Source organism: Lissotriton helveticus, chromosome 3_2, assembly GCF_964261635.1.
Source record: "Lissotriton helveticus chromosome 3_2, aLisHel1.1, whole genome shotgun sequence".
In the NCBI taxonomy this organism is placed as follows: Eukaryota; Metazoa; Chordata; class Amphibia; order Caudata; family Salamandridae; genus Lissotriton; species Lissotriton helveticus.
In genome coordinates, this window is record NC_136062.1 from 185809824 (window position 1) to 185836114 (window position 26291).

The 26291-nt window shown below is 43.0% G+C and overlaps 1 protein-coding gene across 4 annotated transcripts in view; it reads right to left on the minus strand.

Annotated features, from left to right (window-relative positions):
* MYO9A (myosin IXA) overlaps positions 1-26291 on the minus strand; it is a 1257959-nt gene that overhangs the window by 889489 nt on the left and 342179 nt on the right. For all 4 annotated transcript variants that reach the window (XM_078685018.1, XM_078685017.1, XM_078685015.1 and 1 more), the window contains exon 4: positions 9957-10019. In XM_078685018.1, the coding sequence (XP_078541144.1) occupies positions 9957-10019 (63 nt within the window). The remainder of the gene's footprint in view (positions 1-9956; positions 10020-26291) is intronic.

A 26291-nucleotide genomic window follows, 5' to 3' on the forward strand; every position in this document is an offset into this window, starting at 1 on the left:
GCCCCATAACATCTTGAAAGAACTCATCCTAATCGTCACATGCAGAGCAAAGATATGTGCCAGACCCTAGTTCACCTGGTACGACACCTAGAAGAAATGCGGGTCAGCTGCACAAACTGCATGTGGCGCTTCGCACATAGTTTTCACCATTAGCTAGGTGGTACAAGCTGTCCAGGTCGAAGAAGAAAAGATAAGGAAAAAAAGAGCACAAAATCTAAAGAAGCGGTGCGGCAGTAGTCCTGTGGTAAGGAATGCCAAGTACAAGAAAAGTAAGTACCAGATAACACTACTCAAAGGAAACAAGCATTTGCAATGCAATAGGACTCGCATTAGGAAAGTTTGAGCTATTGGTATTGTAAATGACATTTTTTTTATTTATGTGTTGGTTTTGAAAATAGCGAAATTAATAGCTTTGTCATTTACAATGCTAATAGCTTTAACTTTCGCAAATGTGACACCTATAGCATTTGTAATGCAATATGTGTTGTATTTACGTGACTTAGATGTATTGATATTACAAATAACAATGGCTTTTAATTTTTGTAATCATTATTACTTAAATAAAAGTTATTGTAATTTAGAATGGCAATAGCTTTTGTAAATAACTTTTGTGAAGATTATGTTCATTGTATTTTATTGTGACGAAAATCCAAGAACAGAAGTGAAATATTAACATCTTTTTGTGACATTTGTAATAAAGCTTGAAACATTGAGAGAACATATTTGAACCAGTTGTAGTTGAATGGTTGCACAGATTGATGCTGTGGTGGCGCTGAGTGATGTGGTGGCTACGAGTAATGCTGTGGCGTTCAGTGATGCTGTGGTAGCGCATAGTGATGTTGTGGTTCCCCTGAGCGATGCTGTGGTGGTGCTGAGTGATGCTGCGGTGACGCAATAGATAGATAGAGTGAGTGCGATAGATAGAGTGAGTGCAATAGATAGAGTGAGTGTGATAGATAGATAGAGGGAGGGCGATAGATAGATAGATAGATAGAGTGAGGGCGATAGATAGACAGAGTGAGGGCGATAGATAGAGTGTCTTTATGTTGCATTGAGTAGAGTGTAAGTAAGTGGCATGTAATTATGTAGGATTGAGTGGTAATATGGGGAGTGTATGTTGTATTCAGTAGAGTGTAATTTTGTGGAGTGTAATTGTGTGGCACTGAGTGGTATTTGGAGTGTATGTTGCATTGAGTGCAGTGTAATTATGTTGCATATAATTATGTGGCACTGAGTGGTATTATGGGGAGGTTATGTTGTATTCAGTAGAGTGTAATTGTGTGGCGTGTAATTATGTGGCACTGAGTGGTATTATTTGGAGTGTATGTTGCATTGAGTGCAGTGCAATTATGTAGCATATAATTATGTGGCACTGTGGTATTATGTGGAGTGTATTTATGTTGCATTGAGTGAGTAATTATGTTGCGTGTAATTATGTGGCACTGAGTGGTATTATTTGGAGTGTATGTTGCATTGAGTGCAGTGTAATTATGTAGCATATAATTATGTGGCACTGTGGTATTATGTGGAGTGTATTTATGTTGCAGTGAGTGTAATTATGTTGCGTGTAATTATGTGGCACTGAGTGGTATTATCAGGAGTGTATGTTGTATTCAGTGGAGTGTAATTGTGTGGCGTGTAATTATGTGCCACCAAGTGGTATTTGGAGTGTATGTTTCATTGTAGAGTGTGTGAGGGTGCAGAGTGTGAGGGTGCAGAGTGTGAGGATGCAGAGTGTGAGGATGCAGAGTGTGAGGGTGCAGAGTGTGAGGGTGCAGAGTGTGAGGGTGCAGAGTGTGAGGGTGCAGAGTGTGTGAGGGTGCAGTGTGTGTGAGGGTGCAGAGTGAGGGTTCAGAGTGTGTGAGGGAACAGAGTGTGTGAGGGTGCAGTGTGTGAGGGTGCAGTGTGTGAGGGTGCAGTGTGTGAGGGTGCAGTGTGTGAGGGTGCAGTGTGTGTGAGGGTGCAGTGTGTGTGAGGGTGCAGTGTGTGTGAGGGTGCAGTGTGTGTGAGGGTGCAGTGTGTGTGAGGGTGCAGAATGTGTGTGGGTTCTAATTTTGCACACAAAAATATTTTAAAAAGCAGTGTAGGAGTTGTGGGGGTGCGACACAAGGAGATTAAGTGGCGGCAAAAATGTAAAAAACAAAAAGCAGTGTTGTGGTAGGGGGGGCGTTAGCAACAATGTGCTCCGGACAAAATACCAACAAATGTTGCATACACCGGCCCTAGTGCACGAGTGCATGCTTAGACAGACGCGTGCGCCTGCCGCAGTACATCCTCTTACTCTTGGGATGATCAAAAACCTGCATTTACTGAAATGTGCCCGTGAAATATAAAAGCATTCGTTATTTCAGACTGTAAAAACATTGCTGTGCTTAAACTTTCTTAGGCTGTTGCTTTAAGGCTCATAGCTACATTGAATACTATATTATCACTTTTTAGAAATATTGTGTGTGTTCACTGTTTGCCAAATAACAACAAGCATGGCAAATGATGAGGGAGGTGTGCCCACATGAGGAGGAGGAAAGAGGGAGGAACAGGAGAGGAGGGCGTAACAGCCAAAGCAGCCGACCGTGAAGCTGGGGAACCATGTTCGAATCTCTGCGTTGGCTCAAGCATCCTGTGATTGTGTGCAAATCACCTAATCTTCCTGTACCTGAAAAAGGAATGTGTCCATCTGTAATTTAACTGGTGATCATATAAAGCGCTCTGATCCCTTTGGGTCGAGTTGGTGCTATATAACACTGCAAAAAAATATAATTTTAAATAAGCAGTGTGGTGAGCGGTATGAGGGGGTGGCTTGATGGGGGTGGCACAGGGATATTAAGTGGCGGCAAAGGTGCAAAAAACAACTGTGTTGGCTGAGGGGTCAGCACAAGGAGATTGTGGTGGCAGAAGCTTAATAAACACAGAAGCAAAGAGCATGGTAATTGAAACTGCAGCTGTAAGCCTTTCATGAAGCCAGTGCAGGAAGTAAACAGTCCACTGAGCAGCGGTCAGGGGTGGGATAATGGCCAGAGCAGCATACCTTCAAGATGGAGAACCAGGTTCGAGTATCGGCTCAGGCATCCTGTGATTGGTGCAAATCATTTAATCTCCCCATGCCTGAAAATGTAATGTGTCCATCTGTAATGCTGTTTATGTAAAGCGCTCTGATCACTTCGGGTCCAGTTTCCGCTTTATAATTTTGCACAAAAAAAATATATAGAAAAGCAGTGTTGTAGGAGCTGTGGGGGGGTGACACGAGGAGATTAAGTGGCGACAAAGGTCTAACAAGCTGCCAGACGCCCGTGTGCTGGGAGGGGGAGGGCTATTAAATGAAGTGGGATAAAGCGCTCTGATCCCTTCAGGTCGAGTTGGTGCTATATAACACTGCAAAGAAATATAATTTTTTAAATAAGCAGTGTGGGGAGCGGTATGAGGGGGTGGCTCTTGTGGCATGTGTTTTTCACTGTGGGTATTTAATTGCGGCATGCGTTTTTCACTGTGGGTATTTCGGGCTGTTTTATAGTTTAATGTGGCTCTGTGGAGCGGTGGAAGAGACTGCAGGCATTTGTGGCGGTGACGGCGCACAGGAAGGAAAACTCGTCAAAGATAAAGATCGAAATGCAGAGGCCCAAGAAAGGAAGGGGGCGGAGAGGAGCCGGCTGGCGCACAAAGTGGCTCACAGATGCATGGTGGCAAATGGAAGCATGTGCACAAAGCGCGTGATTGTGCGCGTAAGCGACACACAATCCGTTGGCAGCACTTTCAAATGCCCCTCTTACTAAATCTCTAGCCATTGTGATCGCTTACGTGATAGGCAAGACCTAACAAGAAGAGCTAGTAAATATGGGAATGTGGTGGCAGATGACCAAGAGGCACTGGTGATAATAGAAGCGCGTGAATGGGGAGAGCAGCTGAGGGAGGTGGGAGGGAAGTAGGAAAGTGGTGGGGGGCGTGGAGCAGCAGACCTTAAAGTGTGATTGAGGACAGACAAATGGTGGTGTGACGTGGCTGGTTCATTGAAGTCTGGTGCGAGGCTGATGGGTTTGCCGTGCACGCGTGTCTCACACGAGTGCACCACATGAACTGGACGCTATCCGCTTGTTCAAGAAGTTTGTTTCCCCTGCTATAGGTTCGAGCTATTAATCCCTGCGGGATACAATAGTCGAGACCTAAAAAGGAAAGCATGTGCTTTTGAAAAAAGGGAAGATGGATGGCCTTTGTGTAAGTACACATGCGTGCACAATATTGGTTGCGGAAATCTCTGTACTGTATCAAGAAGCGTAAGCATATATTTATGGTCATCAATATACAGCAGTGTGCACCACATTCAGTGTTTTGCTAGACCAGATTATCACCAAAGCTGAAAATGATGGGACGATCAACATCAACACAGCCAGATATCTGAAGACCGCTGTACCACAAGTGCCCCATATATACATGCTCCCTAAAATTCATAAGAGCATAGAGGACCCACCTTTCCGACCCATCGTAGCTGGATGCGGATCGATACATGAACCAGTTGGACGCTTTGTTGATTTCCACTTACAACCCTTAGTACAATCATGGGGAACTCATTTGAAAGACACCACGGATTGTTTAAGTAAACTATCTGAAGTTAATGATCTCATTGATGATAGCACAATATTGTGCACCATAGACGTAGTGGCACTATACACGTCGATCGCACACATGGAAGGCTTGGAAGCCATTGAATGGAGATTATTACATTCAGACATTGAGCAACAATTAGGTGTGTTTCTAATCGAATTGCTACACTTTTCACTATTTCATAGTTATTTTAATTGGAAATCGGATTTTTTCCTACAGAAAACTGGGACATCCATGGGGTTTTCAGGAGCCCCATCGTATGCCAACACGTTCATGGCACATTTTGAACAACTACACATACTCACAGATCATAGATGGATGGACAATCTGATATTGTTTTTAAGGTACATTGATGACATTTTGGTCCTCTGGCGGGGTACCAAACAAGAATTGGTTGAGAGGATTCAAGAACTCAATGCTTGCAACCCACGTATCCAATTCACCTACGATGTTCAAGACTCAAAGATACACTTCTTGGATATAGAAATACAGAAAACATCGCAGGGTATCTCAACCACTGTTTACCGCAAAGCCACTGATGTCAACAATGCGTTGCACTATTCTAGTGCACATCCAAGAAATTTGAAGAACCATCTGCCCACATCCCAATTGATGCGCATTAAAAGAATTTCATCGGATGCAGAGGAGTGTGACGATGCAATTAAAGAACAATTAAAGCGTTACACCGACAGAGGGTATCCTCAAAAGGTCTTAGAAGATTCAGAGCTACGTGTTCGATCTATAGACCGTGAGAGACTATTGAGAAAAACTGAGAAGTCACCGAATGAACGCATAGTGTTTGTTATGAAACATTCTACTCAATCACACAGGATTAGACAAATTTTGAAGAAACGATGGGAAATGATAGCGAACGAACCTGATTTCAGCCACATATTTAAGAATTTCCCCATAATAGCATACACTCGAGCGAAGAACATAAGGGAGCTACTCAAAAAACCCCAAAGAACCCAGACTGTGACATTTAAAGGGATGCAAAAGTGTTACAACTGTGGACAATGCAACAATACTAGAGTGAGTAAAACCTTTCCTCATCCGCAAACTGGCAAAGACATAGTTTTGAAGTTCAGTGCAGATTGCAATTCTGCAGGAGTCATTTATGCGATACAATGCCCATGTGGACTCACGTATGTGGGACGGACATCAAGAAAAATCAAGACTCGCATCATCGAGCACAAGAGTACAATACGTAACAAATCCACTACCTCCAGTTTAGCGACACATTGGATCAGTGCATCACACACCATACCACAATTGAGATACACAGTATTAGAAGTGGTTGAAAAACACCCTGGCATCGATCACACTGTGGCCTTGTCCCGTAGAGAGACATTTTGGATTAAAAAATTGGGCACCCTCACACCGGGGGGGCTTAATGATCAATATGAGATGTTATGTTTCCTATGAATAGCTTTATATGATATGTAATGTTTTTCATGAACAGACTCAACATGCAGAAGTCATCAGACAGGAGTGATATGTAATGATGCCTTTAAGAGTTTATGTTACATGATCATGTGTTCATCAGATCAGGACACTATGTATATACGTCATGTAAGGTTCACATTGCATCTGTGGCAAGTAGTGTTCTGTTGACCAAGTCATTTTGCGACGCATCACGCACGAGAAAGCATTTAATCTATTGACTTATTTTGTGCTGTTTGTATATTATCCAGGAATTTCATGCACAGTGTTATAATAGTTTTAATCGCCTTTGTCATTGATAACTGTTTAACCCATTGTTAAAATGTAGAAATGTGAACATTATTAGCGCAAATTGTACAGTTAGATCAAGGTTTTCGATCTAGTTGATGTCAATTGCTCACTGCATCAAGGATACTTTGTTATGTGTGTTTGACAGCACGAGTGCACATTATTATCTTGTATAGCACACTTCACTTTTCCTTTCACCAGAGTTGAGCACTTCCCTTCGTGTTAATTTGAGATCACTTCGAGCGCAGACTGCCTTAATTGACATTTCGTCATGTTCGATAGTACAAGTGTACATTCCCATTTTGCAGAGCACGCTTGAGCTGTTCCCTTTACCACTGTTTAGCACTCCTCTTCGTGTCAATGCGACATTACACCCAGCGCAGACTGCCATAACCACAACCAGACACCTCTTCATGGAATTTGGAGGCTTTGGTACATGTCACTTTAGTTACGGCTTTAGTTAGACTTGGAGACATTTTTGAGCAAAGGGTGTAGTTTACATCACGGAAGACCCGACGTTTTTTGACAGGTGTTTGATTCTGTAGCACCTTTCCCTTTAAGATTACACACACCGTGAACTGCACGCTAGGCGGAGTCCAGGGTGCATGACTACATAAGCAGGCTACGTTTCACCGGATGTTTTTTCCGGAAGTAAATGCCAGGTCGAGGGTTAGAGGACGACGCGAGACTGAAGGTAGGCATGATGGAAGCGCTTGCCGCGTTGACAATACCGAACGGGCAATTCGGTTGTAAGATTGATGTACTCGTATCTTTCATTTACAGGGAGATTTTGGACAATTAGTCTAGGCTGCACCGCAGATAACGGGAAACTAGAGATTAATCCTTGGAATACTTTCATTTCGGTAAGCCGGTGAGCCACATAGAGCTAGATATACGTTTTTGTGCTCATAACGTTTCTTGACTGACATAAGCACCCATTTAATTTACAGAACCGGATACGCTAGTTGAATTCTTGAAACCGTCCACAATAGTGTGTGTTGGGCGGGTAAGTCGCGATTCACTGATTTTGATATTGGGTGCAATTGTGTTGCACGTATTGTTTACCACGTGGTGTTGGATGTAAGGTACACATACGAAAGTAGGTTTTTGACATTAAGGTTGCACTTGAGGATCACCACATTGTATCCCCCAAATACTGTTTCTTCATATACTGCAGCTGCTATTTACGTCATAACTCACTTACTTTTTTAACTCACTCACTTACTTTTTGACTTTAACTAAATATTAACATTGTGCAGACTTTCATATGCAAATACTGACATTGTCTTTATGGCGATTACTATCTTTTCAGTGTTTGAAAGGTTACTTTGAAGTGCTCATACACAGAACATCTATTGAAAACCAAGAATTTAAACCGTTTGTATAAAGGACCACCCCTGAAGAAGGGTCCAGTAGTGACCCGAAATGCATTGGGATATGTTTTGATGTTTATCATTTATTTAAAGACTTTTTTGCAATGAATGAAATATACATATGTGACTTAACAATGTATTTGTCAAATCGTATTTCACTCAATTACCAAAATTGTATGTGTTGAAATCATATGAATAAGATTGACCAGACACAGTAAAAACGACTTTGATTTTGAACCAGAATTTTTGTATGTTATATGATGTTGAATTGGGACAAGTATTTATAAACCAAGTTCACACAATTTTTGAAACCTTCAATGGACTCAGGTTGAGCTCCCAGTCAGACCTGGTCATACTAGGTCCTTACAGAGCGGGAATAACGAAAAGCCACGGTGTTGTTGTTACACAATAACAATCAATAGCTAAAAGGTCACATGATGTTTGTACGAACTGGGTATGGCTGGAGATCATAACCTATGAACTTTTGGAGTCGCATGCAGGGCTCAAGTTCAGGATCTGCTCTGCCTGGGTCTGTACATGTGCACCCTGAGCCCTGGACTCTGCAACCTACACACTTCACTTACAGCTCGTCGATCCAAAATTCGGATTTTAGTAGTGATTTCAGTAGTGATGTTATATATCATTTCACTCACAATATTTTCGAGACCATCAGTGGCATCATGTCCACAGGTGCAGTGCAATTGGGGAACTAACGGCAGTAACTGTAAAGTTTCAGTGTTCTTTTCGTTTTGATTTGTTACCGTAACACCCCTTCAACTGAAGATTTTAAGTAGAATTTCAACGTATTTTTCTTTTCCAAGTAAAGAATCTTAACTTTCCTTTAATGAAGTATTTACTAACTAACATGCAAATGTCAAATTGCAGTTTGATGCCACAGTAGTGCAAAACTGGCATGAGATTAACAAGGTTTAATTTCTCAGAGATTGCACATTACAGCCAAGAAGCAACCCTCCCCATAATAGCAATGCCTCCGATTTAATTTAAACTTACTTCACAAATTAAAACTCGTTGCATCCTGGTTTTGGTTAAAGATCTTTTGGTAAAGCATGTACATGAAAAAGTCATACATAAACCATATGCAGATGCAATGCAATGCCGTTGTTGAGTGACCCCTCCGCCTCTTGTGAGGCGAAGCCGGTCACTCAACAATGGCATTGCATATATGGCACATACACACATATATTTATATATGTGTATATATAAACACACACATATGTGCACACACAAATACATATATCTAATATGTCGCTGCAAATCAGGCACACATATCATTTTGTATATAAATACATACAAATGTTTAAGAGTAGTAGTTAGTCTTTGTTGAATCCAGTTTCCCCTTTTAGGCCAACCGCAAAATGGCCTCGAGTCATTTCCTTCTCTTTGCCAAACAAAATACAATTGTTCTCATTCTGCTGGGAAACACAGTGACAGAGAGCTGACGAAACAGCGCTGGTTTCTCCCAGCTTCAACCACAAAAAGATGCTATTCTGACACACTTAAAGGTTTGATTGCGCAAAAGAAAAGCAGCAGCATGACACTAGCAAACAGATTCTTTAAGGGACCGCAAAGTAGGCCAGTCTGTTGGCGATCACTATAGATGGGCCCTCGAAAAGGACACGATCTCAATGCAGATACTGTGGCCGTGCATGATGTGTCTATGCAGGCCATTTGGCCATGCACAAGGTACCTTCCTCTCATGTCCCTTTATCTAGGTCTAGTCTGCTACACCCTTGGTGATGGTCCAGCACTTCAACAGCCTCAAGTGTGTTGCTGCAGTCCCTTTCAGGGTCCCTTTAATGGTCTTTGTTGCTGCAGTTTTTCTCTGGCTGCTTCTCACTGCTTGGTCCGTGGTAGCCCATTGTAACTATAATATATTGTCAGTTCTCACTCAGTTAAGGCAGCTCTTTCTCGGAATTTCTCTAGTTGTCTGTGTGATTATGCACTCCCCTCTCTATTCTCTGCACTGCGGCTCTCACCTCTCTAGTCACTTAAAGATGCTTCCTCTGAGTTTGTTTAGTCCTCCCCTTGCCTCCCTTGGCTCCCTCACTTGCAGTCCCCTCCTCAATGCCCTATGGATTTGCTCTCTCGCAGTCTCTCTCTCTCGAACAACCTTCACAGTCCCTTGTCCAACTTCCTCTAGCTGCACACTTCGTGGTTGCTGCAGCCGTCTCAACTCTAGCCTCTTCTGGTTGCTAGTACAAGACATGATTATGGTGGATTTAAGTTTTAAACATTTACCTCTCATTGTGTTCCTGGTAAACAAGTCTTGACTTTTCCAGAAGATATTTCTCAACATAAGCTCTGGAAAAAGGAGAAAAAGAAAGATTAATGTTCCCACAGGTAAGGAAGAGCAGTAATTGGAGTACACAGACTGTCAAGGGCAGTCTCATGAGTTGAAGTCGTTTATAGTCATTTGACTGTTACGGTACACTTCACAAGCAGCAAGAATAATATCAAAACACATACATGACCCTGCACGTCTGCATGAGCAGTCCCATCAGTGACATAGACCCAATGGATTGGGAACAAGACAAAACTGACAACCAAGTTTACAATCTGAACACGTAGAGATGTGTGTTTGTGGACAAGTAAAGACACCAGTTCAATACCCCAAAATTCACACAGTAGGTGTGAAACAGGCATAGGATTCTGCCCTACAGAAGAGTCTGGAATGGAAAGCGTGCAGGTGTGATGCAAACAAACTAATAGTACAGGAGTCCACACAGACCTGTCGATAGCGCCCATTTGGGGAGGGGGTGATGTTTGCAGCTATAGGTTAGACCTTTAGATAGGGCTGCATTTGATGGTTGATCAGCACCTACAGTCATTGATGAAAATCCTCCCATCATATATTAGGACACCAAGGACATTCTAGACAAATGGATTATACTGAACGACGGATTGACTGTATCTTAGTTACCACTGATGCTGAGCCCATATACTTCTATCAGATATGACTATGGAATTGAAAAATTCAAAAAAGCAAACAACTTACCACATTTCCTGGAATCAAATACTATGGTGGATAACCTAAACCAGATCCTCCCTAATAAGGTTTTCAGATTCAAGAAAGACTGCTACCTCCAAATAAGAGGGACTGCAAAGGAAGACAAATTTGCTCTAATGTGCGAATGTATCCTTTGGTGGGGGTGGGGGCTGAGGGGGCTAGTAAAATGCTGGCTATGGGACAACCTCTTGAAATGTGGCTCGTCTGCGGTATGAGTCCTATGGTACTCAGTAGGCGTAAATCAAACTTGAAATGTGAATCGGGGTAGCAATTAAGCAAGTAGGATAGAGCGAATAATAAGATTAAGTATGAAATGTTCTGCTCTCTAAAGCAAAGGTGTAGCCTTGCGAGTACGGATATTGGAATGAAATAATGTTAACAGTACTATTGTGAACAGTCGACTTCTTACTGGATTGGTAAAATCATGTAGGTTATTAGACACCCTGGTGAATAATGAGGTAAAAATAATTGATGGAAGCCCTAACATGCGCAACTGATGTAGTTACATGTAGGTTATATTTAAGCGACTTACAACCTGCTGCTCCATTATTAAGGAGTATCATACATTAAAAAAGGAAGAAAGAATTGTGGACTGTAATATATATGCGCATAGGGCCCAGTACCACTCAACTCTGAAATTTAAGGCATGCAAAGACAAGACCATATAATAGTATCCAAGTTTGGACATATGTACGCTGACATTAAACTGGTTGAAAATGCACTTGTTTCTCCTACTTAATTCATGTGACTGATTAACCCGAAGTGCAGCGCCTCTGGATTTGGCGTTTGTTTTTCTTTTTAGACAAAACAGCACCAACAGAAAATTGTAGGAGAGTGGCTCAATATGAAAGGAGTCTTTGGTAGCATGGACTAACACATACACACAGTGAACAAATAAAGTGTGTAACGGTGGAGTGAAATGTTAGAAAAAAATCAGAATTGTAAGACTTTAAAGTGATTCCCGCACTAGAAAATCGCACCAGTTTGGAGAGTCATGCTTTTGGTTAAAAGAGACCCAACCAAGGTGGTAAATGGGGGTCCAACACATTAAGAATATATTGAGATATTAACTACTAATTGAGCAGTGAAGTTCATGATACAAAAATAAGGAGTGAGATATTAGAGTCCTTAAAAATAAAAGGCCAGCCCACTCATGTCAACACGTTCTCTTAACAAGAGCTAGAGTATGATGCCAATTAGTGAGTACACATTAATAGGGTTGACCATAGTTAAATGGTGATGTGTTCAGTGGAATAAAATAACAATGTAAAAATATGAGGTATTGCTAAATCTATGACATAAGTATATGACACAGAGGAAATGAATAAGATTTAATAATAATTATAGAGGGAAACCTCTAAGAGGTTGGTCGTCTAATTATAGACTAATAATGAATTTGGTTCTATTTATCCAGTGTATAATATTTATATTTCTGTTGTATTTTTATTAACAGTTTGTTCTTTGAATCTGTACCTATGAAATTTGTGTATAATATGATATCTTGAAGAAGGTTGGGTAGGCATATAGTTCCACTAAAGCACTGCGACAAAAGTCTGCTACTATAAAATTGTTCTAATTAATATTAAGGAGATATGAGTTTTAATACTCAAGCTATAGTTTTTCTTGTGAGATTTAATATAAAAACACTGTACATTTCATAATCTTTTTGTATAATAAATTTATTTTGATAAACCACAGACATGTAATTTGCAATGCACAGCGTAGGCGGAATATTTTGAGAACAAGATTGATTCTTAAGTAGTTTGGGCCTATTTTCTTTTGAAGGGAACTTATATTGGTTGACTGGTACTTTTAGGAGTCACACTCCCTGTATTTGGATGATAATTAGAAATAGCTACTGCAGAATTACGCTGGCCACAAGTGGTCATACATTACCAACAACGACTCCTATGGTTTAAACTTTACTATTAACAGAGGAAATTAAATAAATAATTATGGTCCAAGAGAGCTGGGTACGGGTACCCTAACACCCTGGACTGGAAAAAAAATACAATTAAAAAAAGGGGTTGGGAGACACGGGATGGACCATATGCTAGCCTGCTTCGGTTTCGAAAACTTTTAAAAACTTTTCTGTTTTCTGTTTAATCCCTTCATTCTTTAGTAGTGTTATATGTTCTGGTAAGCGCTGGGATGCCTATAGGTAACCAGGCGCTATACAAAACTCAGAATAATAATAATAATAATAATATGCGACCTGGGTGGTGGGTGGGATCCGGGAGGGGGGAGTTTAGTTGTGCTTTGTTTATGTTTGTTCTTCACAGAAAAATGAAACTGCTTGCATCTCGTTTGAAGTGCTATTTTGTCCTGCAGATATCTCTGGTGTGCAGAGCTCTGCGGAATATGTGCAACTTTTCAATAAAATCTGTTAAAAAAAAAAAAGGGTGTTGACTGCCTACGGGAGGGTTGGGTGAAGTGCCTGGTCACATGGTGGGCTGGCTGCTGTAGGGCCTGCTCGCTTTTAAATGACATCCATCCACCCCCCCAAATCATTATTTGGCGAGAGGGACGTGCGTAGAGTCCAACTCCCTTAACTAACTATGGCCTTGGGGATCCAACCTCAAAGCATATGTGTAAAAAAAGTTATAATATTTAAAGGGGAGGAGGGAGCACAGACCCCCTTCCCAAGCCTCTCCGAGGCTCCAGGGAGCCGTTCGCCCGGGGCAAAAATATAAGAAATGGAGAGGGGGCATGCAGCTTTGGCAGGCCATGGGGATACCTTAAAAGGGAGGGGGACAGGTTACCCTCTTTCCTGAGATTTTTCAGACCCGGGAGGTCTCCATGGCCCTGGGGTCGTCTTCATTTTAAAGGGGGGGGGGGGGGGGGGGAGGTGGACATCCCCCTCCCCGAGCCTTTACCAGACGGGGGACCCCATTCCTAAGAGCAAATATATATATTTTTTTAAGTAGGGGGTGTGTGCACCGTACATCCCTGAGTCACGAAAAACTCCAGGGATCCCATCCCCGGGGCTGGTTCTCTTCTTGTGCCCCAGGGAGCCCACAATAAAAGCTAGTTTTGAAAGTGATCTGATGTCTAGGCCCCTGATGCACAGATATCTAAAGTGCAGTGGCCTCTGTATCATGGGTGTGAGTGGCCCACAGCACTATAATTCACCTCCTTCACAAAACGTAGGCCATCTCTTTTAGAACAAGGAGAGGGTAGTCTCTCTTGGATATTCCATCCCTTTCCCTTGCATGGTGGGATAGGTGATCTTGGGTTTAATCTCCCTCCCTTTCCAGATACAACACACAGTGCACACCTCCCCAACAAACTACAACAGTATTTCTTTTTATTTATCCTCCTCTCCAATTGCAGCAAACATGCATCTAAACTCACAGCACACTCCTCTCCCCATCATTCTGCTTACTCTCCTGTGCACCCTAGGACCTAGATTCACTCTCCGCTACCACAGCTAACTCCCTTCAAGTCTCGCCTCACTCATTCTCACCTCGCTTACACCGCTCAATTACAATTCTATTACTAGCACCCTTCTCACAACCCCTACCACAACTCTACTGCATGTTACTCCTGCATCCTTCTACCCCTTCCCAATATTTGCCCCACTTACACCAACCTTACATCTTTGCCACCTAATGCAACCAATTACATCTTTCATCCACACCTTACCTCACATCCAAATACATCTCTGCCACTAACTAAATCACCTCTTGTGTTCCATGAGGGTGAACATGGAAATCAATTGAGGGTCACCAAGGGCCAAACTGCAACCCATAGGCAACCTTTTGCTACTCTGCTAACTTTGTTTGCGAGCTCTGGCTCCCAGTCAATCAAATTTGTCAAGTTATAAGGGCACAGGCTCAAGTGACATTTTCTTGGCACACAAATGAGAATAGATAACTTATAAATGTGATGCTGAGAGGTTGGAGGGCTGTGCTATGCAGTACACATGCAATAGCAGCCACTTACGCACATATAAGTCTTACTTAAAGTGCCAAAGTACACAACATGAAATTAGTAAACAAGGGATCTATTGCAGCTACCCGCATGACCAAATTGTGTGATGCTAAGCAATTACCTTTCAACACTGTGTTTCTTTTTCTTTTATCACGTTTGAGAAAACCTTGAAATTAAAATTTCAAAGTATTTTCCGTGCTGATACCTCCTTAGTATAAACAGAAGTCTTTAATACTCCCCCATCTATAATAACAACCATGCGCACACACGGTGCACATGACAACTTAAGTTACTCTAGGTTTACCAATAGCATTGTCATTAGGGCAGTGGGCATGAATTTTCTTCCTTGAAAACTAACGCCACTTCAACTCAAGCCCACTCAGTGCACGGTTACAGTGTAATGTACTACAATGCTGCACACTGTTTAAAAAGGTTCTAAACCCATGCAGCATTATTTAACCTCTGTTTCTGAAGATACAGTCTGCTACTGATATTGTATGTAGAAACGTTTTCATTAGGATTTGAATAACGTATGTTTACTGAAGTACTGGGTTTTTAAGAACCCAGCGGTGCCAGGGAAAACACCCTAAGACTTCGAGTCCTTCCTGTCCCAGACTACAGAAACACAGAGTCTTCTTGGTGAAGTCAAAGATCGAATTTATTGGCTGCAGCCAGTAACAGGTATCCTAGAAGTACAACACGGTGTATATTCTCAGGAGACTGCTCCCCTTACAAAGCCAGCCATCCCTTTTTATACAAAATATTATGCTTTAGGCAAAACATTCCTTATTTTACAGTTGACCATTCACATATTTTCACTACAAAGAAAAAGCAGAATCATGATGACAAGCTTATTTTCAGTTTGTCCAACCCACAACCAATTACCCGGCAAGGCCCAACATTTTTCATCAGATATCGACAGACCCCTAATAAAATCGGGCACCTCCTCCTCGTAAAGCAGGTCATAAAGTAAGAAACAGAGACAGGTGCGTGTAAGATTAGGCGTGGTTTGTGTGCGATGAAAGGTTTATGGTATGCTGTGCCTTGATACTAATCTCGATCGGCCACTGGGAAAGGAACTGGCCGAACAGGTTTGGCTTCAGGCAGTGGAGTCAGCTTGCCCATGTCACAGAGAAGTCAGCAAAGGTGTACGTGTCCTTCAGACTCGTTTTTGGCCTTAGTCATCGGTCTATGTGAGGGCAACCACAAAATGGATGCCGTATACAAAATGGAACCCGAGGGTTCAGGACGGAGTCCCTGATTTAATGGTGACTCCGCCGCCCAAATATGACGAAAATTGGAGTATGTAGTGTACTCGTCATTCTCGGTCTGCTGATACCAAAATCGTCATGATACGACGATGTTTATGACACAGCTCCAAAATTTTCAGTACCACAGACCCTCCTTTTGCCCTTACATAGGCAATAACCTATACTCACGCTAATCTGAGTCCAGGTCTATATTCAAAAATTCATTGAGATGTTGCTGTAGCATCATCCTATTACTTAGCTCGTCCCTCGATACAGGTTTCCTTACACACGATGTAGCACAGAGGCCACATATAGCAGGAGCACACTGGACAGAACAGGAAAAGGATGGCTAAGATCATCCCAATGACCATCAGAATCTTCCACCCCAGGCGGACATCAGTTCCCAGAACCACCCCATCAACGACCAATCTCCTTTATCCACATGAATAGATTCAGAGATCTTATGTAGTTTGGAGATGGCTACACTGTTGGAGCGTTATCTGGAATGAAAACACAGCAACTCGATTGGATCACTTTACATACCCCACCTCGGTCTGCAAGTATGACGTCTAACGCGACCCTGTTCTGAAGGGTCCTAAGGCGATCCGACTGGAGCTCAGCAGTCAAGTTACTAAGGGCACCGGCAGTTACAACTACGGTGGATTCAACCACTCTCGTCAATTGCCTTATGTTCCTGCTGTTAACCATAGGTCCCAAAAACGGCAGAAAACCCCGAAAGAAATCTCCAAATTCTTGTCCTGCAGTGTCTTCTCTACTGAAAACACCTCTAACTATCCTTGTCTTATGGTAATCTGCCGCAGCTGTGTAGGTGGGAGGCAACAGGAATGAAACAAAACACGTGCCCGAGAAGTCAGGGGGCAACCATGTGTAGGCTCTATCATGAGGTGAAATAGGTACCCTTAGCTGCAAGGAACGAAGGGAAGTCTGGGATGCAAAGACATATGTTTCCGTGCAGATACTTTTTCCTAACTGAGCTCTGGGATTCTTGCCATTACCTTGCAGACATAGGTGACCCTGATGGGGTACAATCCAAATCGGGGAGGATCTCTTAGTTCGCTGTTTCTTACTTACAGTAACTCCGTATCCGGTCACGTTCCATCCAATATATGCTAGTGTCTCATCTCTCGGGATAGTCTCATAGGAAGTATCTTCCCTAATCATATCTACTATACCCTTAACTAGAGCACTATTCTTTGGATTATCTTTTACAGAACGTAGGGGGTGGACTTCATGTGCATAAATGAACATCGTTCTGTATGCCCACACAGAACCATTATGGCTGAAAGGCAAGACCAAATAAGAGATACCTTTATCAGTAGTATGAGGCATAAGACCACACACCCAACAGTTAGTCGTGTTCACTACTAATTGGTGTTGGTGCAAAAGCTGAACGAAGGAGTTATTGATAAACTCTAATCTCCTAGTGGACTCATGTTCAGGTAAAGGGTGAAAAGAATGCGAGGAAACAGTAGAAGGAGGCATGGGCTGTGCTGTGGGTGCAAATGTCACTTGAAAAGAGAATAAAACATATCCTATTAAAAATATCATTACACTAAACATAAAAATGCATATTATCAAAAAGCGTTTCTTGGTCATCATTCTACAAATTTTAGCTTTACGGTTCATCTCTTTGGCAGGTCTCTCCATCTCGAAAAACTCCATCCTCTCTAATTGCTGCTCGCGATGGTAGGGTGTTCTATGCTAAGGAATGCTTCCGTCAGTCCAGGGCAACTCCCTTAGACCAACCAGAACCGTCGACCTAACGTCTTCGGCTGCACTCCAAAGACTTCGGCAACCGCGACCCTACAGCTGAACCCGGATGGTGGTTCGAAAAACAAAAATAAAAAAAGTTTCTCAGATGAGAGAGCTGCACTTTTAAAAATAGCAAAGAAAAAAATCTTTTTATTTGTCCATAGTTCTCGGCCTCAGGTTATGACGTCTTTTTCCAGGTAATGTCTGGTCCTGGAACAGGAGTTCAGGCTCTGTAGTGTCCAATTGGATTGACGGTGGCACAGCTCCTTGCAAAAGACTGTCACTTCCACGTTCGGAAATTGTTCCTTTTACATGTGCATCGCTGAAAGGCAGAAAACGAGGCACAATCTCAGTCTCAGAGTCAGCGATACCCTCCTGGACCCACCGGTCGTACGGCAGAGGCAAAGGGACCCTCTTGCAGTGTACGCCGTGGATCCAGTTTTTCTTTCCTTCCACTCGAACGGCTGATATCGTCGAGAGAAGGACTAGGTGAGGGCCGGTCCAACGGGGCTGGTCATTCTTTGTCCGCTGGAAGTTCTTGACCAGCACCCAGGATCCAGGAGTAATAGGATGTCCTGAAGCTTCAGAGACCTGAGGCAGAGTATTGTGAACCTGTTGGTGTAAAACACGCAATTTAGCCGTCAATTCATACAAATAATCAAGCAGTACAGGGTGTTCGATCTCACTGAATTTTGTCGGCCTTGGCACTCCCCATATGTTGGCCGGACGGCCGAACACAATTTCATAGGGACTAAGTCCCACTCGCGAATGCACAGTCATTCTGGTTGATAGGAGTGCTAAAGGCAGAGCGTCAGGCCAATTAAGACCAGAGCTCGCTTGGATTTTGGCCAATTTTAGTTTTAGCGTGCCATTATAGCACTCTACTAGTCCAGCTGATTGGGGGTGATTTGCAGCGTGGAATTTTTGCTGGATACCTAGCCCTTCACATACTTTCTTCATCACTCGACCCACAAATTCACTTCCATTGTCACTCCAGACCATTCTCGGCATTCCAAACCTAGGGAAGAACTCTTTCACAAGGGCTTCAGCTGTGGACATGGCAGCGTTGTCCTTCAGGGGATATGCTTCTACCCATCTTGAAAAGGCACAAACAACAACGAGTACGTATTTCAAATTGTTGCACCTTTCCATGTGGATGAAATCTAGCTGCAAAGCCTCGAACGGATACGTTGGAGGCGCAAAATGACCAGCTGGAGTTGGGTTTCCCCTACCAGGATTGTATTTCAGACACCATGCAATTCTTGACCACATTTTCTGCACACTTAGGAATTCTAGCATTCTGCCATACTGGAGCCAACGACTTACAAATCCCTTTCACACTGATGTGAGCCATTCCATGGGCCATTGTAACCACTGCAAGTACATACGCATCGGGCAGCAACCATCGCTGATGCTCTGACAAATCAACCCAACAACTATTTGCATCCATTTTACCCGTACTTTCTCTCCACACACTCAACTCTTTCTCTGTAGCTTCAGCTTGAATAGACTTCACACTCTCTATCGTATCTTCACACATTCCAATGTCACCAAACCATCTTGCAGGGCCTGCAACATACACTCGACTCATCACATCCCTTGCTGTTCGTCGACTTCGTCAGCAAATGCGTTACCACGACCAACATCATCAGTAACCTTCTTATGTGCACTGCATTTCACAATCGCGACTTGCAACGGCAAAGTAAGTGACTCAAGAAGCTCATTCACCAACTGACCATGCTGTATCATGGCTCCATGCGAAGTCAAAAACCCACGTTCTTTCCACAATCGTCCAAAACTATGGGCCACACCAAATGCATACTGGCTGTCGGTATATATGGTCACTTTCATTCCTTTTGACAACACACACGCTCTTGTAAGTGCAATCAACTCTGCTGCTTGAGCTGAATTATGTGGGATACGTGCAGCTTCAACAATCGTATGCAAAGTCGTGACAGCATATGCCGCAGTCGTATCACCATTCGGAAGCTTGAAGCATGAACCATCCACCCATAAGGTACCATCACACTTCACAAGAGGAGTGTCCTTGAGATCTACTCTCCCTTTCGTTTCTTCCTCTGTTCTGAGAAAACAATCATGTTGTTCAGAAACATCTCTCTCTGCTACAATCGGCAACAACGTAGCTGGATTCAACATGTTGCATCTTTTTATGTGCACATGACTCGCTAAAAGTGTCAACTCGCAACCTGACAATCGAGCACTAGTTAAGTGCTGTGTCTTGGTCCTGTTTAACAAAGTGTCCACTGCATGTGGAACCATTACAATCAGCATATTATTCATCACTAAACCAGCAGACTGGCGAATAGAAACTGCTGCTGCCACTGTGGCTCTCAAGCAACTCGGCAACGCTCTAGCTACCGGATCTAAAGTCGACGAAAAATACGCGCATGGACGTTGCTTGTCCCCAAAAGACTGTCAACACCGACAATGCACAACCTTCCTTCTCATGGACATACAGTGTAAAAGGCTTACTGTAGTCGGGGGTACCCAACACAGTAGCCGGACACAATGCATCACGCAATTCGGTAAAACTTTTCTGACAATCTTCAGACCATGGAAGGGGATTAGGTGTATCTTTACAAGTCAATGTTACCAAAGGTTTGGCCACCAAAGAAAAATTCGGTATCCATTGCCTGCAATAGGACGTAATGCCCAAGAAAGCGCGTACTTCTCTCTGTGTCCGTGGCACACTCAATTTTGCAATTGCCTGAATTCTTTCTGGGGTCAGTTTCCTTCCCTCCTTCGATAAGAGATGACCTAAGTAGGTCACTTGTTGTCGACAATACTGCAATTTCGAAAGGGACACTTTGTGATACTAATCAGACAAATAACGCAACAATGACAATGTTGCTTCTTTACAAATCTCCTCAGTATCTGCAGCAACTAGCAAATCGTCAACGTACTGAATAAGGGTGGCCCCATCAGGTAAAACAATAGTATAAAGCTGTGTCTTTAAAGCCTGACTATATATTGATGGACTTTCACAGTAGCCCTGGGGAGCGCGTTTGAAGCGGAAGCTTCGACCTCCTAAACTGAAGCCGAAAATATCCCTACTCTCTTCGGCAATCGGGATGCTGAAGAAGGCATTCTTCAAGTCAATCACCAAGAACCAGGTCGCGGAGGCTGGAATCATAGTTAATAGGGCAGTAATGTCAGGAACAACTGGAAATTGTGGTACAACGATTTTGTTCACTTCTCTAAGATCAATCACAAATCTGTAAACGGGTGGCTGAGAAGGGTCAGTACGCTTCAAAACAGGCAGAACAGGACTATTGCAAACATTGCCTCTTGTCTCTTCAATTACATCTTTTTCAATCAAATCATAAATGATCGCTAGCAATGCTTTTTCACCTTCACTAGAGATTTTGTATTGGGGAATGCGTGGCATTTTAACATTGGCTTTCAATGTCACAACATATGGTGGTATTTCCAAAAGACCCACATCATTAGGACCAGTAGCCCAAAGAACATCAGGAAGAGATGACAATTCTGTCGGGAGTTTATCCTTCGACAAATACATTGGGGAGACCACTTTCTTACCTAGTGTAAGTTGCACTCCTGAAGGGGAACAATACAATGTCGCATACAATCTTTTCAACAGATCCAATCCTAACAAGTTTTCACCACAACCTGTTGTCAGAATAAAGGGTGCTTCTAATTCACAAGGTCCAACAGAAAGTGACATAGGACTAGAAATCGGGTTCCTAACCGGGGTGCCAGAAAAACCTACTGAAACATTCATTTCGCCAGACAAAGGTGCGCCAGGGAGTTTAGAGTGCATAATAGAACTCTTTGTAGCACCAGTATCCAACAGAAAAGGCTCTGACACACCTGATGTAATCACCTCAACGTAAGGTCCACTCTGATCTACTGGAACTGAAACAACTCCCTCTCTTTGTCTATGGCTGTCCTAGCAATCATTACCTTCCATATTCTCATCTTCTGCGTAGTAGTCGTCAGCATAGTACTGAGCCGTCCTACCAGACGCATTGTTCTGCTGATCAAAACTATTCATTGAATTCTGTGGCGAAAAAGAACGCGCGTTCTGGGGGAAATTTCCACGTCCTCTACCTCTAGGAGTTTGTGGAGTACCTCGACCTTGTGCTATAAACACCATTCATACGCTGTAACAAAGCAGGGCAACTACTTTTAAAATGGCCCTCCTCTTTACAATATGCACACTGATTAGGGCCTACAGGAAAGCGTTGTTGAGGATATTCGGTCCTTTGCAAGTTTCTCTGAAACTGTTGAGGCTGCTGATAATTACGCTGGTTGCTACGAGGCGGATACGCCTGTTGTAAAAGAACCTTCGTTTTCAGCTCTTTAGTTTTCTTGTCTGCTCTATCTTTTTCATCCTTATCTCCATTTTCATAATACTGCGCCGTAGCCAATATTTGTGCTGAAGAGGAAACAGCCCAAGAACTCTCTGAATCTTTCAATTTCTTACACAATTCGGGGAGCAAATTGTGCACAAACTTGTCAACGAACAACCGTTGACCGCCTTCTGTACTCATGTCTTGACCACTGTGGTCGATAAATGTCTCTTCAAACCTAGTGAAGAAATCAGACACGGTTTCCTCTTTCTTTTGCTTACATGCAGACAATTTATCCCAGTTCACTCGCATAGCAGGCATTAAAGTCTTCATGTAAGTAACGATTTTACCAGGAAGTTCTGCAACTAAAGGCTCAGGTTTAGCACCACCAACTTGTCGGCCATCTGCAGCAGCAATATTAACCCAGGTATCACCTAATTCCTGCGCATGATCAGTATGACGAATCAAACCCCATAAAGGCTGTGGAACAACATTTCCAAACAACATGTCTATATCCGCCAAATTCATAACACATGAGTCTGCAGTCTGTGATAATTCCTTGTAATATCCTGCAGGATTTTTACGGGGGTCAGGTAAAGTCTGCTTAAGGGCCAAAACTTCAGCTCGTTTCCAAGGAACATGTACCCAAACACGCTGAAAATGAGGCTGAACAGGTGGGTTAGCTGCTAGGTCCCCTTCTTTCCAAACTGGGGGAACTTCTCTCATCGGATATTGTCGCGCTTTTCCCCTAGCAGAGGGATCATGTTCAAACAATGACCGAGAAACACCTTCACTCCTAAACGACAACAATGTCGCAACTGCTTTTTCAACATCAGAACCCACAATTGTGCCTTTTGCAAACTCGTACCGTACACGACACAGCTCAGGTGGATTGCATTCTAAATAATTTTCCTCCAATTCCTCACAAAGAAAGACGCTCATTTTCTCGAAAACGTATCTCTGTTTCGGTTCTTCCCACTAATGGAAGACAGCCATAACAGAATCTAGCTCATATCTTGTAGGGTCAGTAACCCATTTGTGTGCCAAATAATTCAATGTTTCCCGCTCTCTAGAGTCGGGCAGTTGACTACGCAACTGTTTGCTTGTTGAAACAGGGGTCATACTTGTTGCCCCAAAAAGAGGATACAGAAGACTAGCAACAGTGTCAGTCATTCTCTGTCGAACAGAAGGAGAAGTTGACGAAAGAACAGGAGGAAAAACAGAGTGAGGCAAAGCAGATGCAGATGCAGAGGCAGTAACTGGAGGAACATCAGAAGAGGTAGTCGCTGCAGTAGGCAAAGTTGTAGGAAGTACAGGGGGAGCAGGTAGCAAAGTCGGCGGCCCTTGAGGAGGCTGCGCCGTAGCAGTAGGAGCGAACTGAAGAGGAGCTGGCGGTTGTGGAAGAATCTGAGGCACAACAATTGGAGGTTGCACAACTAAAGGTTGTGGAGGTGCAGTAGCACTCTGCGCATAAGGGGGTGGTGAATTCAATAAGTGAGACATTAAAGGATCTTTCTCAAGTTCTTTTGCTGCATCTTGCTGAAGAGGCGGCAAAACTGGGTAACATTTATCAATTGCTAGTTTACGTTGCCTGTGCAACTGCTCACTCACTTGCTCTTCTTCGTCATCTTTATACTGCATAGCAGCTTGCATTATCGAGATACCCTTTTCTCTTTTATTTTTCTTTGCTAATTTAATTTCTTTCTGTTTGGCTTCCTTTCGCCATAGGCGGAAAGAGTCAAACATCATCGGACGGGCTTTCTTTTTAAAGAGTCTAACCTCTAGATTATCTAATATCTCTGTGTCAAAACTACCATATTGGGGCCATTTCAAAACACCATCCTTCCTGGTGTATCGAATCCATACTTCATTATATGTGATGGGGCCCACGCCATGCTTCACATAGAGCTCATAGGTTGGAGTTCCAATTGGAGGAACCGGACACGAGTCCTCCAATCGGGAATCCCTATTACAACCAAGACAAAACAAATTTCCAAGTCTGCTAAGACCAGGCATCTTCGCTCTCTAGTCTAGCTTCAAACTTCAAAGGATTATCGAAATACGATAGTCTCGTGAATACACGAGTCCCTCGGCTTTGGTACTTGCAAGTTCCAAATCAAAGATCCCAAGGGAATACCCAAAATAAGAACCAAACTAGGGACTGGGAGACGCTCCACTTATACTTAACTGAGGTATCGATGACGTCACCAGAAGACTCGTCTATCGTTTCGCTCTACAAATCATCAAGGGTCCAAGACAGGGCGATAGTCAGGGCAGCAGTCCTTTGTAGCCGTCGGGAAGCGGGGAACCTCGCAGCAAAGACTTTCGGACCACGAACGACATGCAGGGGTCGATGAAGTGGTTGGCCTTTCTCCAGAATTTCACACAAAGCTCCTCACGAACTTCTGGCTTGGACCGGTACCGCTGAAATCGCCCCACGCTGGGCGCCAACTGAAGTACTGGGTTTTTAAGAACCAAGCGGAGCCAGGGAAAACACCCTAAGACTTCGAGTCCTTCCTGTCCCAGACTACAGAAACACAGAGTCTTCTTGGTGAAGTCAAAGATCGAATTTATTGGCTGCAGCCAGTAACAGGTATCCTAGAAGTACAACACGGTGTATATTCTCAGGAGACTGCTCCCCTTACAAAGCCAGCCATCCCTTTTTATACAAAATATTATGCTTTAGGCAAAACATTCCTTATTTTACAGTTGACCATTCACATATTTTCACTACAAAGAAAAAGCAGAATCATGATGACAAGCTTATTTTCAGTTTGTCCAACCCACAACCAATTACCCGGCAAGGCCCAACATTTTTCATCAGATATCGACGGACCCCTAATAAAATCGGGCACCTCCTCCTCGTAAAGCAGGTCATAAAGTAAGAAACAGAGACAGGTGCGTGTAAGATTAGGCGTGGTTTGTTTGCGATGAAAGGTTTATGGTATGCTGTGCCTTGATACTAATCTCGATCGGCCACTGGGAAAGGAACTGGCCGAACAGGTTTGGCTTCAGGCAGTGGAGTCAGCTTGCCCAGGTCACAGAGAAGTCAGCAAAGGTGTACGTGTCCTTCAGACTCGTTTTTGGCCTTAGTCATCGGCCTATGTGAGGGCAACCACAAAATGGATGCCGTATACAAAATGGAACCCTAGGGTTCAGGACGGAGTCCGTGATTTAATGGTGACTCCGCCGCCCAAATATGACGAAAATTGGAGTATGTAGTGTACTCGTCATTCTCGGTCTGCTTATACCAAAATCGTCATGATACGACGATGTTTATGACACAGGTCCAAAATTTTCAGTACCACATTATAGATTACTTCATTTGAACCTGCTAGAGATTTTTCAACCACAAAGTATAGCATCACTTCCTGTGATGATACCAGTGCAACAGCCATTCATGTCATTTGCATTACTACGGTGTGGGAGGTTTCAAAGGCCATTATGTAATTTCCTGTGTTATCACAGGAAAAAAGATCTTGTAATGTCAATTTCTGTATTTTGATTAATTGATTAACTGAGGTCTATGAAAGTTGGATGTTAATAACTTTTTAGGAACCAACTTCAAAATTCTCCCTATATATCTTTCCACAAAACGTGTTTGTGAAGAGCTCCAAACAGCTGCTTTGATATGGAGTCATGTGAATCACAATTAAGACAAGACAACAATATGAAAATTCCTTGCAAAAAGATGCTCCAAGTCAAATTATTAATTCCATTTGTAGAGCGCAGCTGCACCCATACGGTGTCCTGGTGCTAGTGACCCCAGCCAGCAAAACCCACTAGACCAACAGAGAGTAGCATTTAAGGGAGCTAATTTTTTTTTCTTTTTATATAAATGCATGTTTACATTTGGTGGGGCAATTGCTCCCCCATGGGAAAATATACATTTATCTAAGAAAGAAAAAAGCCACACTGGACAACCAACAGCTGATTTTGAACAATACTTCTGCCTTCTATATAGGACAGTGTACCATAGCAGGGTAGACCAACCTGGAGAGCAGGCTCATGCAATGGCAAGCACAGATGAAGTGCTCTCTTGGCAGTCTTCCAGGTTAGTTCAGTCCCAAATTTTGCTGTTCATTGGCAATGCTCGATGTAAAGTCGATATAGCCAATTTTTTGCCAATTGACTACGTCCATCTCTTTTTGGATGTTGACTTTCTTGAACAAATTGTGCAGCAAAAAAAGTGTGTGCCAAACAATTTCTGAGGGGATATGAGAGGCACTATAGGGCCTCATTCTAGGACACCCCAGTGGGCTCCCACTTCACTAGA